At 52.4% G+C, this 14314-nt stretch overlaps 1 protein-coding gene across 1 annotated transcript; it reads left to right on the plus strand.

Annotated features, from left to right (window-relative positions):
* The first annotated feature begins 806 nt into the window (after positions 1-806).
* Positions 807-12312, plus strand: PGLS (6-phosphogluconolactonase). The gene is made up of 5 exons (XM_054465976.2): positions 807-2754; positions 6948-7055; positions 8053-8154; positions 8474-8614; positions 11968-12312. Exons 1-5 carry the CDS (start codon positions 2353-2355, stop codon positions 12103-12105), a joined length of 891 nt encoding a protein of 296 aa, XP_054321951.2. The 5' UTR covers positions 807-2352; the 3' UTR covers positions 12106-12312.
* Positions 12313-14314: the final 2002 nt, after the last annotated feature.

Here is a 14314-nt window from a genome sequence, read left to right on the forward strand (position 1 = left end):
TTTATTAGAGACGGGGTTTCACCATGTTAGCCAGGATGGTCGTGATCTCCTGACCTCATGATCCACCCGCCTCGGTCTCTCAAAGTGCTGGGATTACAGGCGTAAGGCACCGCGCCCGGCCTATTTATTTATTTGTTTAAGAGGGAGTCTTGCTCTGTCGCCCAGGCTGGAGTGCGGTGGCGCAATCTTGGCTCACTGCAACCTCTGCCTCCCGGGTTCAAGCCATTCTCCTGCCTCAGACTCCCGAGTAGCTGGGATTACAGGCATGAGCTACTACGCCTGGCTAATTTTTGTATTTTTAGTAGAGATGGGGTTTCTACTTCATTTGAGAGGCTGGTCTCAAACTCCTGACCTCAGGTGATCCACCTACCTCGGCCTGCCAAAGTGTTGGGATTATAGGCATGAGGCACCACGCGTGGCCTATTCCTTTTTTTTTTTTTTTTTTTTTTTTGAGACAGAGTTTTGCTCATTGCCCAGGCTGGAGTGCAATGGCATGATCTCAGCTCACCACAACCTCTGCCTCCGGGGTTCAAGCCATTCTCCTGCCTCCACCTCTCGAGTAGCTGAGATTACAGGCATGTGCCACCACGCCCAGCTAAGGTTTTGTATTTTTAGTAGAGACAGGGTTTCTCCATGTTGGTCAGGCTGGTCTTAAACTCCCGACCTCAGGTGATCCACCCGCCTTGGCCTCCCAAAGTGCTGGAATTACAGGCATGAGCCACCACGCCCAGCCCTCCTTTCTTCCAGTCCTGGCACCGTTGCCAAAGATGAGTTGACCATATATGCATAGATTTATTTCTGCATTAGTTCCAATCATTTATTTATATGTCTATCCTTATGCCAATACCACAGTTTTGATTACTGTACCTTTTTATTGTTTGAAATGAGTATGAGACCTCCTATTTTATTCAAGATTGTTTTGGCTATTTGGGGGCCATTTGCAATTTATTATGAATTTTAGGATCAATTTGTCAATTTCAACAAAAAGATTGTAAATTTGAAAGGGATTACATTGCATCCGTAGACCAATTTGTGAAGTATTGCCATCTTAATATTATACTTTCCAATCCACGAACGTGGAATGTCTTACCATTTATTTAGATCATCTTTAATTTTTTTTTCAGCAAAGTTTTAGATCTTTTGCTTGTTTCGAGACAGGGTTTCACTCTATTGCCCAGGCTGGAGTGGAGTGGCAGGAACACAGCTCACTGCAGCCTTAGCCTCCTGGGCTCAAGTGATCCTCCCACCACAGCATCCCAAGTAGCTAGGACCACAGGCAGCTGCCACCAGGTCCAGCCTTGGCTTTCCAACGTGCTGGAATTACAGCTGTGAGCCACCAAGCCCAGCTACAGCTCTCAAGAAGTACAGTCTTGTACTTCTTTTATTAAATTTATGCCTACTTTATACTTTATGATGCTATGGTAAATGGAATTGTTTTCTTAATTTGGTACTGATTTTAAAATCCACTACCTGTGTGAAGTACTGAAATGTCTCACATCACTGAAATGTCCCACTCTCAGAAGTGGCCCAGCCTCCCCAGGCCCACCAGGCCTTCTTCCCCTTCCAGCCCTCTGTCCAGGCAAGAACTCGATTGGAGGCCTTTCTGGGCACTCAGAGGGACACAACACCACACTAGGAGGGTTAGCTTAAAAAATTCAACAAGCATGGCCAGGTGCAGTGGCTTTCGCCTGAATGCTACCACTTTGGGAGGCCGAGGCGGGAAGATTGCTTGAGCCCAGGGGTTCAAGACCAGCCTAGACCATATAGCAAGAGCCCGTCCCTCCGGAAAAAGTAAAAAAAAAAAATTCAACAAGCATATTTTCATCCCCTACTTTTTTTTGAGATGGAGCCTCGCTCTGTCGCCCAAGCTGGGGTGCAGTGGCATGATCTCGGCTCACTGCAACCTCCACCACCCGGGTTCAAGCGATTCTCCTGCCTCACCCTCCCGAGTAGCTGGGACTACAGGTGACCGCCACCACGCCCGGTTAATTTTTTGTGTTTTTAGTAGAGACGGGGTTTCACTGTGTTAGCCAGGATGGTCTCGATCTCCTGACCTCGTCATCCGCCCGCCTCGGCCTCCCAAAGTGTTGGGATTACAGGCGTGAGCCACCGCGCCCGGCGACGCAGGAATTTTGAAACTCGCCAAAATACGCCCTCCTTCAGAAAATCCCTGCCACCTCGATAGGACGTCCTCTTCTTGAGCTCCCCTCTCCGGCCCTCCCTGATACCGCAAGGTTGAGCATTCGGGCACTGGCTTCCCGAACTCTGACTCAGGCACAGCAGGCAGAGGTTCTATGGGTAGGGCCGGACCGACTGCCCGACCTTCGCGGTCCTTCACTTGCTTCACTGCGCATGTGCCAAAGACAATCGCCCAAAGTACTCCAAACACAGCGGCAGGGCCGGCCCTTGCGCAGGCGTACTAGCGGCCGTAGGGAGCGCTTCCTCCTCTCCGCCGCCGCCCTCGCCATGGCCGCGCCGGCCCCGGGCCTCATCTCGGTGTTCTCGAGCCCCCAGGAGCTGGGTGCGGCGCTAGCGCAGCTGGTGGCCCAGCGCGCAGCATGCTGCCTGGCGGGGGCCCGCGCCCGTTTCGCGCTCGGCCTGTCGGGCGGGAGCCTCGTCTCGATGCTAGCCCGCGAGCTGCCCGCCGCCGTCGCCCCTGCCGGTCTAGCCAGCTTAGCGCGCTGGACGCTGGGCTTCTGCGACGAGCGCCTCGTGCCCTTCGATCACGCCGAGAGCACGTACGGCCTCTACCGGGTGAGAGCTACGGGGGCCGCCGGGGGTCACGCCGAGAGGGCCACAGCCACCGCCTACACCCCGGCTACGGAGGCCGCCGGGGGCCATGCCGAGAGGGCCGCGCCCACTGTCTGCACCTTGGCTACAGGGGCCGCTGGGTATCATGCCAAGAGGGCCGTGCCCACTGCCCGCACCTCGGCTACGTGGTCCGCTGGAGGTCATGCCAAGAGGGCCGCGCCCACCGGTTGCACTAGGCTACGGGGGGTCATGCCGAGATGGCCTCGCCCACTGCCTGCACCTCGACTACGGGGGCCGCTGGGGGTCTTGCCGACATGTCTCGCCCGCCGCCTGAACCCCGCCTACAGTGGGTCCCGCAGGACCTCACTGCGCCCTCTGCCTTTATCTGGGCAGGGCTAGAAATGGTCTACTTGCAGTCCGTCTTCGTGCTTCATCCGGTGGCCAGGCAGAGGGAACGGAACGGGCAAGGGCCTGGAAGGGAATCCGAGTGGCCCATGTCAAACGATGCCCATAACTCAGCCACCTAGCGGACGGGGGCACGAGGAATCAGGTGTAGAGCCTGAGTCTCAGGGTCCTGATCTCTAACCCCACCGAGTTCTCGGGGATCCCTGGGCAGCTTTGCCGCTCTGATGGCTCTGCTTCCAGGCTATCTTTGGCTTTGAGCCTCAGGATTCTATAGAATCAGAGGAACGCGCTCTTTTAAAGACAGGGAAACTGAGGCTTGGAGGAGCCTTGGCCTGGCCGAGGGAAGAGTGGGAGGGGCGGGCTCAAAGGCCAGGAACCTCAAGTCACCTGAGCCTGGCAGCGTTAAGGGACACCCCCTGCTGGGTGTGTCGTCTTCTCTTTGCATAGAATCTTGAGCAGATGATGGTTTTGTGGGTTTTTTATTAAGAGAAAAGGCTTACTGAACGCTTTATATGCATCAATTCATGAGTCCGTACCACAGCCTATGAGATGTTACACTCATTTCACAGATGGAGAAACTGAGGCCAGAAGAGACGAGCTTACCTGCCCAAGGCATGTAGTGACCAGAGGGGCAGCCTGGGTGTGACCCTGCCTCATCTGACTTCATAGTTGGGTACACATTTAACTTCCGCCTTCCTGTGTGTGTTTTCCAAGAGCATCGTTAAAAAGTTTTGACCAGGTGCGGTGGCTCACGCCTGTAATCCCAGCACTTTGGGAGGCCGAGGTGAGTAGATCACCTGAGGTCAGGATTTCGAGACCAGCCTGGCCAACATGGTAAAACCCTGTCTCTACTAAAAAAAATACAAATGGCTGGGTGCGTTGGCTCAGGCTTGTAATCCCAGCACTTTGGGAGGCTGAGGCAGGCGGATCACGAGGTCAGGAGTTTGAGACCAACCTGACCAACATGGTGAAACCTGTCTCTACTAAAAATACAAAAATTAGCCAGGCGTGGTGGTGCGCGCCTGTAATCCCAGCTACTCGGGAGGCTGAGACAAGAGTGAGGCATGATCAGAGAGCTGAGATCATGCCATTACACTCCAGCCTGGGCGACAGAGCAAGACTGTCTTAAAGAAAAAAAAAAAGCGGGTTTTTGGCTGGGTGTGGTGGCTCATACCTGTAATCCCAGCACTTTGGGAGGCCAAGGATGGCAGATCACCTGAGGTCAGGTGTTGGAGACCAGCCTGGCCAACATGGCGAGACCCCGTCTCTACTAAAAATACAAAAATTATCTGGGTGTGGTGGCACGCGCCTGTAATCTCAGCTACAGGGGAGGCTGAGGCATGAGAATCGCTTGAATGCAGGAGGCAGAGGTTGCAGTGAGCTGAGATCATGCCACTGCACTCCAGCCTGGGAGACAGTTGAGACTCTGTCTCAAAATAAATAATTGTGAAATGCTGCAAAGTGCTAGGGAATAGGGAGTGAGCATTCGTCAAGGGCTATGGGGTCCTGAGAAGGTGCCATTTGAGCTGAGAGCTGGGGCATGTGCAGGAGCTGGCCATGGTCAATCTGCGGCAAGAGGGCTCAGCTAAGGCCAAGGCTGTGTGATGGGAACAAACCTGAAGCCAGGACTTGCTCCTTCTGCCCGTTCTCTGTGAGGGGAATCGTACTGGTTCCCTAGGGCTACATAACAAATGACCACAAACTGAGTGGCTTAAAGCCACAGGAATTTATTCTCTCACCGTTCTGGAGGCCAAAAGTCTGAAATTCAAGGTGTTGGTGGGGTCACGCCCCATCTGAAAGCTCTTTGGGAGGATCCTTCATTTTCTCCTCCATCTTCTGGGGGCTCTGGGCGTTCCTTGGCTTGGGGTCACACCATTCCAATTCCTGTCTGTGTCTGCACATGGCCTTCTCAGATTCTGTGTGTCTTCTCATATAAGGACGCCAGTCATTGGATTTAGGGCCCACACTAATCCACTATGACTTGTTCTTAACTAATTACATCTGCAAAGACCCTGTTTCCTTCCTTCCTTCCCTCCCACCCTCCCTTCCCTCCCACCCTCCCTCCCTCCCTCCCTCCCTTCCTTCCTTCCTATATTTTCTTTTCCTTTCCTTTTCTTTCTTTTTTTGAGATAGGATCTTGCTGTATTGCCCAGGCTGGAGTGCAGAGGCACGATCATGGCTTACTGCAGCCTTCAATTCCCGGGCTCTATCAATCCTCCTGCCTCAGCCTCCTCAGTAGCTGGGACTACAGTTGTGCACCACCAGGCCCAGCTAATTTTTTTTTTTTTGAGTCGGAGTTTCACCCTTGTTGCCCAGGCTGGATTGCAATGGCGATCTTGGCTCACCACAACCTCCGCCTTCCGGGTTCAAGTGATTCTCCTGCCTCAGCCTCCCAAGTAGCTGGGATTACAGGCATTCACCACCATGCCCAGCTAATTTGATATTTTTAGTAGAGATGGGATTTCTCCATGTTGGTCAGGCTGGTCTCGAACTCCTGACCTCAGGTGATCCGCCCGCCTTGGCCTCCCAAAGTGCTGGGATTATAGGCATGAGCCACCGTGCCGGGCCGCTGATTTTTTATTTTAGGTAAATATGAAGTTTCACTGTGCTGCCCAGGCTGGTCTCAAACTCCTGGGCTCAACTGATTGTCCCACCTCAGCCTCGCAAAGTGCTGGGATTACAGCCGTGAGCCACCATGCCTGGCCATTTTCTGGTGTTTATAAGCCTCAAGTTTATGGTGTTTTGTGATAGCAGCCTGCATAGACTAACACAGGGACCTTGGACAAAGCAGAGTGGTCTTTCCAACTATGGATATGATTGTGTCCCTCCCCAGCTCACACACCCTCCTTGGCTCCCCAGTGCCCTCAGTGTGGAGCTCATACTCCTCAGGTCAGCATTCAGGGCAGTCAGCCCCTGCGTTTACTTCGTGGCTCACCTTAACATTGCCTCAGCTCACTGAGCTAGACTCAGTGACCTGGACACGAGGCACCGAGACATGAACGCCATCTCAGAGCAGATCAGGGCCCCTGGGGCGCATCTCAGCAGGATAGGGCTGCAGCTTTCTCCTTGATCCGAGTGCTTTTGAGTTAAATCTGCTGCCAACTACTCCATCATTCACAGGCCAGGGCATCTACTGTGCGCTGGCCACAAGTGCTGGGCCTGGGCAAGCCTGGCCCCCACTCCCTGTAGTGGGGCAGGTGCAGGCGGGGTGGCTGCTCGGAGGAGGTGGCCTGAGGGATGTATATGAGTTTCCCAGGCAGCCTTAGGAGGGAGGGTGGGGATGGAGAAGGTCACCCTTCTCCATGGAGGGTGCTGAGGGGCTGAGTTTTATCCCAAGGGCCGTGGGACCCTGGAGGCTTTGAAACAGGACAATGGGCTGGCTAGACAGGTGTAGGCTATGGCCAGGAAATCCTCCAAATACAATGGAATTGAAAGACTCCTGTTGGAATGCTGGCTCCTGCAGGAACCACCATGATCCCAATTCACCCAGGAGGGCCACCCTCCTGTCCAACCCCCCAAGAGCAGCAGGGCTTCCTCTTGCCCTTGAACCTCCTCTGCCCTGAGAGGTAGCATCACCTAGGGCTTAGGATCCTGGCTTCCAGCATTCCAGAGATGACTCACAAACCAAAGTGTCACTCACCAACTGAAGGACCTTGCACAAATGCACCAGCCTCCCCATGCCTCAGTCTCCCCATCTGTAAATGAGTGTTATGACAGTACTGTCATAACCTCCCTGGAGGATCCAGGTGGTCACGTTACTGTTGGTGACATTGTCCCTCTGTTGGCTGCAGATGCATCTTCTCTCCAGACTGCCGATCCCAGAAAGCCAGGTGATCACCATTAACCCTGAGCTGCCTGTGGAGGAGGCGGCTGAGGACTACGCCAAGAAGCTGAGACAGGTGAGCCCCGAGGAGCAGCCACAAGGGAGTCACATCCATGAAGTGGCCACACCCTGGGCAACAGAGCGGCCTTCTGATTGTCACCAGCAGGAACTGCCCCAGGGATCACTGGCAGATCCCTTTGAGGAATCCCCTCTTCGAGGCCACAGCCCTGCCCTGGGGAGCCTGAAGGCCACCTGGCCTCTGTTGCCCAGGTAACAGGCCTGGGTCCTCACATCTTGGGGAAATATGATGGGTATGGCTTTGATCACAGGCTACGTTGAGCACTGTTTTCTGTGTTACAGCTACTTGTATTTCTTTTTTTTTTTTTTGAGACGGAGTCTTGCTCTGTCGCCCAGGCAGGAGTGCAGTGGCGTGATCATGGCTCAATGCAAGCTCCACCTTCCGGGTTCACGCCATTCTCCTGCCTCAGCCTCCCGAGTAGCTGGGACTACAGGCGCCTGCCACCATGCCCGGCTAATTTTTTTGTATTTTTTTAGTAGAGACGGGATTTCACTGTGTTAGCCAGGATGGTCTCGATCTCCTGACCTTGTGATCCGCCCTCCTCGGCCTCCAAAGTGCTGGGATTACAGGCGTGAACCACCGTGGGCCTTTTTTTTTTTTTTTTTTTTTGAGATGGAGTCTCTGTCACTCTGTCACCTAGGCTGGAGTGTGGTGATGCAATCTCAGCTCACTGCAACCTCTGCCTCCCAGGCTCAAGTGATTATCCTGCCTCAGCCTCTCAAATAGCTAGGACTACAGGCGCCTGCCACGACGCCCAGCTAATTTTTGTATTTTTAGTAGAGACAGGGTTTCACCATGTTGGCCAGGCTGGTCTTAAACTGACCTCGTGATCCGCCCACCTCAGCCTCCCAAAGTGCTGGGATCTCGGCCTGAGCCACAACGCCCAGCCACAGCTACTTGTATTTTTTTATCTGACAACTGTCTCTGTGCCCTCTGAGTCTCCCCTGCCCCTGCCACCTACAACCTCTCAAGGCTGGCTTCTCCCCACACCCAGGCATTCCAAGGGGACTCCATCCCGGTTTTCGACCTGCTGATCCTAGGGGTGGGCCCCGATGGTCACACCTGCTCACTCTTCCCAGACCACCCCCTCCTACAGGTGAGCACACCGATGCGGGGTTCCACCCTAGTCCTGAGCCCAGTCCCTAACATCTGGGACTTCCAGAGGGAGGGCCACTTGCGGGGTGGGGTGTCTAGAGCCAGGGTTCAAGTCAGCCTCCACCAACGTACCTGCCTGCTGGGCTCAACCCTTCCAGGTCTCAGTTGAAACCCTTAAAACAGGGACCTTAAACTACCCACCATGGGATTGTTAGTAGGATGGGATGGAACGGTGGCTGGACCAGGCCTGGTGTGTGTAATGTCCAAGAAACCGAAGTGACATTGTCCTTCTGCCTCCATCCCTGGGCTTCCTCCTCAAGGAGCGGGAGAAGATTGTGGCTCCCATCAGTGACTCCCCAAAGCCACCGCCACAGCGTGTGACCCTCACACTACCTGTCCTGAATGCAGCACGAACTGTCATCTTTGTGGCAACCGGAGAAGGCAAGGCAGCTGTTCTGAAGGTAACAACTGAGATTTCTAGTCCCGGGAAGTTCATGGGCATGTGGGCCCCAGGGACAGAAAATGGCCCCAGACATTATTGTGCTGAAGCATCAGATCTGAAGAAAACTCAGTCATTCATGGGTTGAAAGGTAACTTGAAATTGCAATTAGAAAAAAAGGAAAAAAAAAAAAAAACCAGGAAATTGCAATTAAAGGCTAGTTAGGTATTAACTGCTATGAAATGAAATTGATGAGACGAGGCCAAAGCTGCATTCAGAGGTAAATTAGTAGCATTCAAATGCATTTTTAAAAAATTATTGGTCGGGCATGGTGGCTCACACCTGTAATCCTAGCACTTTGGGAGGCCGAGGTGGGCGGATTACGAAGTCAGGAGATCGAGACCATCCTGGCTAACACGGTGAAACCCCGTCTCTAATAAAAATACAAAAAAATTAGCTGGGCGTGGTGGTGGGCACCTGTAGTCCCAGCTACTCTCGAAGCTAAGGCAGGAGAATGGCGTGAAGCTGGGAGGCAGAGCTTGCAGTGAACCGAGATCGCACCATTGCACTCCGGCCTGGGATACAGAGTGAGACTCCATCTGCAAAAAAAAAAAAAAGAAAAGAAAATTATTAAGTAGCAAACCATTGAAGTAAATCAAGTGCTTTCCTGTAGAATTAGAAAAAGGACAATAATATAAATCTACAAAAGTCAGTGGCAGGACTAAGTGAAATTAAAATCAGAAATTAATGAGTTGGTTAATATATTTTAAACTTTAATGGTAAGTAGATCTAAAAGATAGACAAGCTCCTGACAAGGCTAATCAAGAGAAAAAAAAATCACGTATTATAAATAAAATAAAAGGTACTGTTATGTATTTTAGGAAAATACAAATTCATTACAGCATTAAAAATAAATAATCAAAAAGGTTTTAGTTGCCTTCATTGAAAAGACCAACAACTACAGAAGAAACTGGAAATATATTTTTATTTATTTTTTTCTTTTTTTTGTTATTGTTGTTGAGACAGAGTCTCCCTCTGTTGCCGAGGCTGGAGTGCAGTGATGTGACCTCAGCTCACTGCAGTCTCTACTTCCCAGGTTCAAGTGGTTCTCCTGCCTCAGCCTCTTGACTAGCTGGGATTACAGGTGCCTGCCACCAGGTCTGGCTAATTTTTGTATTTTTAGTAGAGATGGGGTTTCGCCACGTTGGCCAGGCTGGTCTCAAACTCCTGACCTCATGTGATCCACCTGCCTTGGCCTCCCAAAGTTCTGGGATTACAGATATGAGTCACTGTGCCTAGCCTGGTTTTTACTTTTCTAAGTGGTTGGAAAAAAGTCAAATGAAGAGCCAGGCCATGCTTATCATCCCATCTACTCAGGAGGCTAAGGCAGGAGGATTACTTGAGCTCAGGAGTTCGAAGCTATAGTGAAATGTAATTGCAACTGTGAATTACCACTGTGCTGGGGAACATCACAAGAACTCATCTCCAGAAAAAATAAATAAATCAGGCTGGGCGCGGTGGCTCATGCCTGTAATCCCAGCACTTTGGGAGGCTGAGGCAGGCGGATCACCTGAGGTCAGGAGTTCGAGACCAGCCTGGCCAACATGGCGAAACCCTGTCTCTACTAAAAATACAAAAATTAGCCAGGCGTGGTGGTGCGCGCCTGTAGTCCCAGCTACTCAGAAGCCTGAGGCAGGAGAATCACTTGAACCCGGGAGGCGGAGGTTGCTCTGGGCCGAGATCATGCCATTGCACTCCAGCCTGGGCGACAAGAACGAAACTCAGTCTCAGGAAAAAAAAAAAAAAAAATCAAATGAATAATACTCCTTGACCTTGTGAAGATTCTATGAAGTTCAGATTTCAGTGTCCAGAAATTGTTTTGTTTGTTTTTTTGAGACAGCATCTCACCCTGTCGTCCAAGCTGGAGTGCAGTGGCGCCATCTCAGCTCACTGCAACCTCCACCTCCTGGGTTCAAGCGATTCTCCTGGCTCAGCCTCCCGAGTAGCTGGGATTACAGGCACCTGCCACCACGGCCAGCTAATTTTTGTATTTTTAGTAGAGACAGGATTTCACCATGTTGGCCAGGCTGGTCTCAAACTCCTAACCTCAAGTGATTCGTCCCCCTCGGCCTCCCAAAGTGCTGGGATTACAGGCATGAGCCACCGCACCCGGCCCAGAAAAGTTTTATTGGAACATAGCCACACCTGCTTATGTATGTATTGTCTGCAGCTGCTCTGGGGCCAGAACTGCAGAGCTGAGTGGTTGCAATAGAGACTGGATGGTCTGCAGAGCTTAACCTATTGACTCTGGTCTTTTGCTGAAAAAGGGTGCCAACCGCAGTATTAAGCAGTTACAGACCAGGCACAGTGGCTCATGCCTGCACTTTAGGAGGCTGAGGCAGGAGGATTGCTTGAGTCTAGGAGTTTGAGACTAGTCTGGGCAACATAGCAAGACCCCGTCTCTACAAAAAATAAAAAATTAGCTGAGCATGGTGCCACGTGCCTGTGGCCCCAGATACTTGGCAGACTGAGGCAAGAGGATCGCTTGAGCCTCAGAGATTGAGGCTGTAGTGAGCCTTGATGCCGTCACTGTACTCCAGCCTAGATGACAGCGCAAGACCTTGTCTCAAAAAAAATACAAATAGTTACAGTGGGCTGGGCATGGTGGCTCAACGCGGGAGTTCAAGACCAGTCTGGCTAATATGGTGAAACCCCATCTCTCCTAAAAATATAAAAAATTAGGCCGGGCGTGGTGGCTCACGCCTGTAATCCCAGCACTTTGGGAGGCCTAAGTGGGTGGATCACCTGAGGTGAGGAGTTCTAGACCAGCCTGGCCAACATGATGGAACCGTCTCTACTAAAAACAAAAAAATTAGCTGGGTGTGGTGGCAGGCGCCTGTAATCCCAGCTACTCGGGGGGCCAAGGCAGGAGAATTGCTTGAACCTGGGAGGCGGAGGTTGCAGTGAGCCAAGATCGCACCATTGCGCCAGCCTTGGGGACAAGATCGAGACTTCGTTTCAAAAAAAAAGCCGGGTGTGGTGGCACTTGCCTGTAATCCCAGCTACTCGGGAGACTGAGGCAGAAGAATCGCTTGAAACTGGGAGGCGGAGGTTGCAGTGAGCCAAGATCACACCACTGCACTCCAGCCTGGGCGACAGAGTGAGACTCCATCTCAAAATAAATAAATAAATAAATAAATAAATAATAGTTACAGTGGATAGAAAGGAAGGGACTCTTGTCCCTGCTGTTTGGCACTAGGACAGCTGAGCTGGGCATTGTCACATTTTGAGGATACAAGAGTCTTACTGATCCTTGGTTGGGGAGCCAGGAGAGTGCCAAGGGGCGGCGCCTTACTCTTCTGCCCTCTTCTGCAGCGCATTTTGGAGGACCAGGAGGAAAACCCACTGCCCGCCGCCCTGGTCCAGCCCCACACCGGGAAACTGTGCTGGTTCTTGGATGAGGCGGCCGCCCGCCTCCTGACCGTACCCTTCGAGAAGCATTCCACTTTGTAGCTGGCCAGAGGGACGCCGCAGCTGGGACCAGGCACGCGGCCCAGGGGGCTGGGCCCCTGCTGGCCGCCACTCTCCGGGCTCTCCTTTCAAAAAGCCACGTGGTGCTGCTGCTGGAAGCCAACAGCCTCCGGCCAGCAGCCCTGCCCGGGGCTCAACACACAGGCTGTGGCTCTGGACATCCGGATATTAAAAGGAGCGTTGCTGGAAGTCTGCACTGTCTCGCGGTGTTTGATGGCAGCAGGCCTGGGGGTGCCCTGGCCCGGATTCGGATCCATAGCCCTCATGTGTGGGGAGGAAGGCGGGGCCTGCTTCCCTAGGGCATAGCCACCATGGATGAATTTCCTAAGACAACAGGCTGGGCACAGTGGCTCACACCTGTCATCCCAGCACTTGGGGAGGATGAGGTGGGCAAATCATTTGAGGTCAGGAGTTCGAGAGTAGCCTGGCCAACATAGTGAAATCTCATCTCTACTAAAAATACAAAAATTAGCTGGGCGCGGTGGCTCACGCCTGTAATCCCAGCACTTTGGGAGGCTGAGGCTGGTGGATCACGAGGTCGGGAGTTTGAGGCCATCCTGGCTAACACGGTGAAACCCCGTCTCTAGTAAAAATACAAAAAAAATTAGCTGGGCGTAGGTGGTGCACGCCTGTAGTCCCAGATACTTGGGAGGCTGAGGCAGGAGAATGGCGTAAAACCCAGGAGGCAAAGCTTGCAGTGAGCCGAGATCGCACCACTGCACTCCAGCCTGGGAGACAGAGCGAGACTCCATCTCGAAAAAAAAAAATTACAAAAATTAGCCGGGCGTAGTGGTGTGCACCTGTAATCCCAGCTACTTGGAAGGCTGAGGCACAACAATCGCTTGAACTGGGGAGGCGGAGCTTGCAGTGAGCTGAGATCACGCCACTGCACTCCACCCTGGGTGACAGCGCAAGACTCGGTCTCAAGAAGAAAAAAAGGCTGGGCACGGTGGCTTACGCCTGTAATCTCAGCACTTTGGGAGGCTGAGGTGGGCGGATCACCCGAGGTCAGGAGTTTGAAACCAGCCTGATCAATATGGCAAAACCCTATCTCTACTGAAAATACAAAAATTAGCTGGGTGTGGTGGCATGCGCCTGTAATCCCAGCTACTTGGGAGGCTGAGGCAGGAGGATTGCTTGAACCCAGGAGGCGGATGTTGCAGTGAGCCGAGATCGCGCCATTGCACTCCAGCCTGGGCAACAAGAGCGAAACTGCATCTTAAAATGAAACAAAACAAAACAAAAAAAGAAATGTATTCTGTCTTAGCCATTGAGATCAGAAGTCCAAGGCCAAGGTGGCGGCAGGGCTGGTTCCCTCTGGAGGCTCTGAGGCAGAGCCCATCCCAGGCCTCTCCTGTCCTTGGCATTCCTTAGCTTGTGGCCATATCATTCCAGTCTCTCCTTGTCTTCATTTGGACTTCTTCCTCTTGTGTGTTCTCTCCTCCTATTTATTTTTTTGAGACAGGGTCTCACTCTGTCACCCAGGCTGGAGTGCAGTGGTACAATCACAGCTCACTGCAGCCTCCATCTCCTGGGCTAAAGCGATCCTCTCACCTCAGCCTCCCAAGTAGCTGGTGCTACAGATGTGCACCACCACGCCTGGCTACTTGTACAAATTTTTTGTAGAGACAGGGTCTTGGTATGTTGTCCAGGTTGGTCTTGAACCCCTGAGATCAAGCGATCTTCCAGCCTCAGCCTCCCAAAGTGTTGGGATTATAGGCATGAGCCACTGTGCCCAGCCCTCTTATAAGGACACCTCTCATTGGATTTAGGATCGCCTTGCACCCAGGATGGTTTCATCTCAAGATACCAAATGAATATTCCAAATAAGTTCCAAATAAATGCCTATTTGGAATAAGTATTCCAAATAAGGTCACATGCTGAGTTTCCTGGGGCAGGACATAGACATGTCCTTTGGGGGACATAAGTCAACCCTCTCCTGAGCTCCAACTGCACTGACAGGGCGAAGCACTGCATTCAGCCACACTGCAGACCTGCTCAGAGCCTTGAAAGCACCAGAGAGTCTAGTCTCCATGTGCTGGGCTCCTGCACATTTTCCCAGAATGCATCTGCTCATGGCCCACCCTTCAGCTTTCTCTGGGCCCCAGGGACGACAGTGTGGGAGGCTGGTGGGTGCATGGGGGCTGCCCAGCCACGTGCAAGCTTCTGTGGGGGGATCCAGAGGAGGCAC

This window comes from Pongo pygmaeus, chromosome 20, assembly GCF_028885625.2.
Source record: "Pongo pygmaeus isolate AG05252 chromosome 20, NHGRI_mPonPyg2-v2.0_pri, whole genome shotgun sequence".
NCBI lineage: Eukaryota > Metazoa > Chordata > Mammalia > Primates > Hominidae > Pongo > Pongo pygmaeus.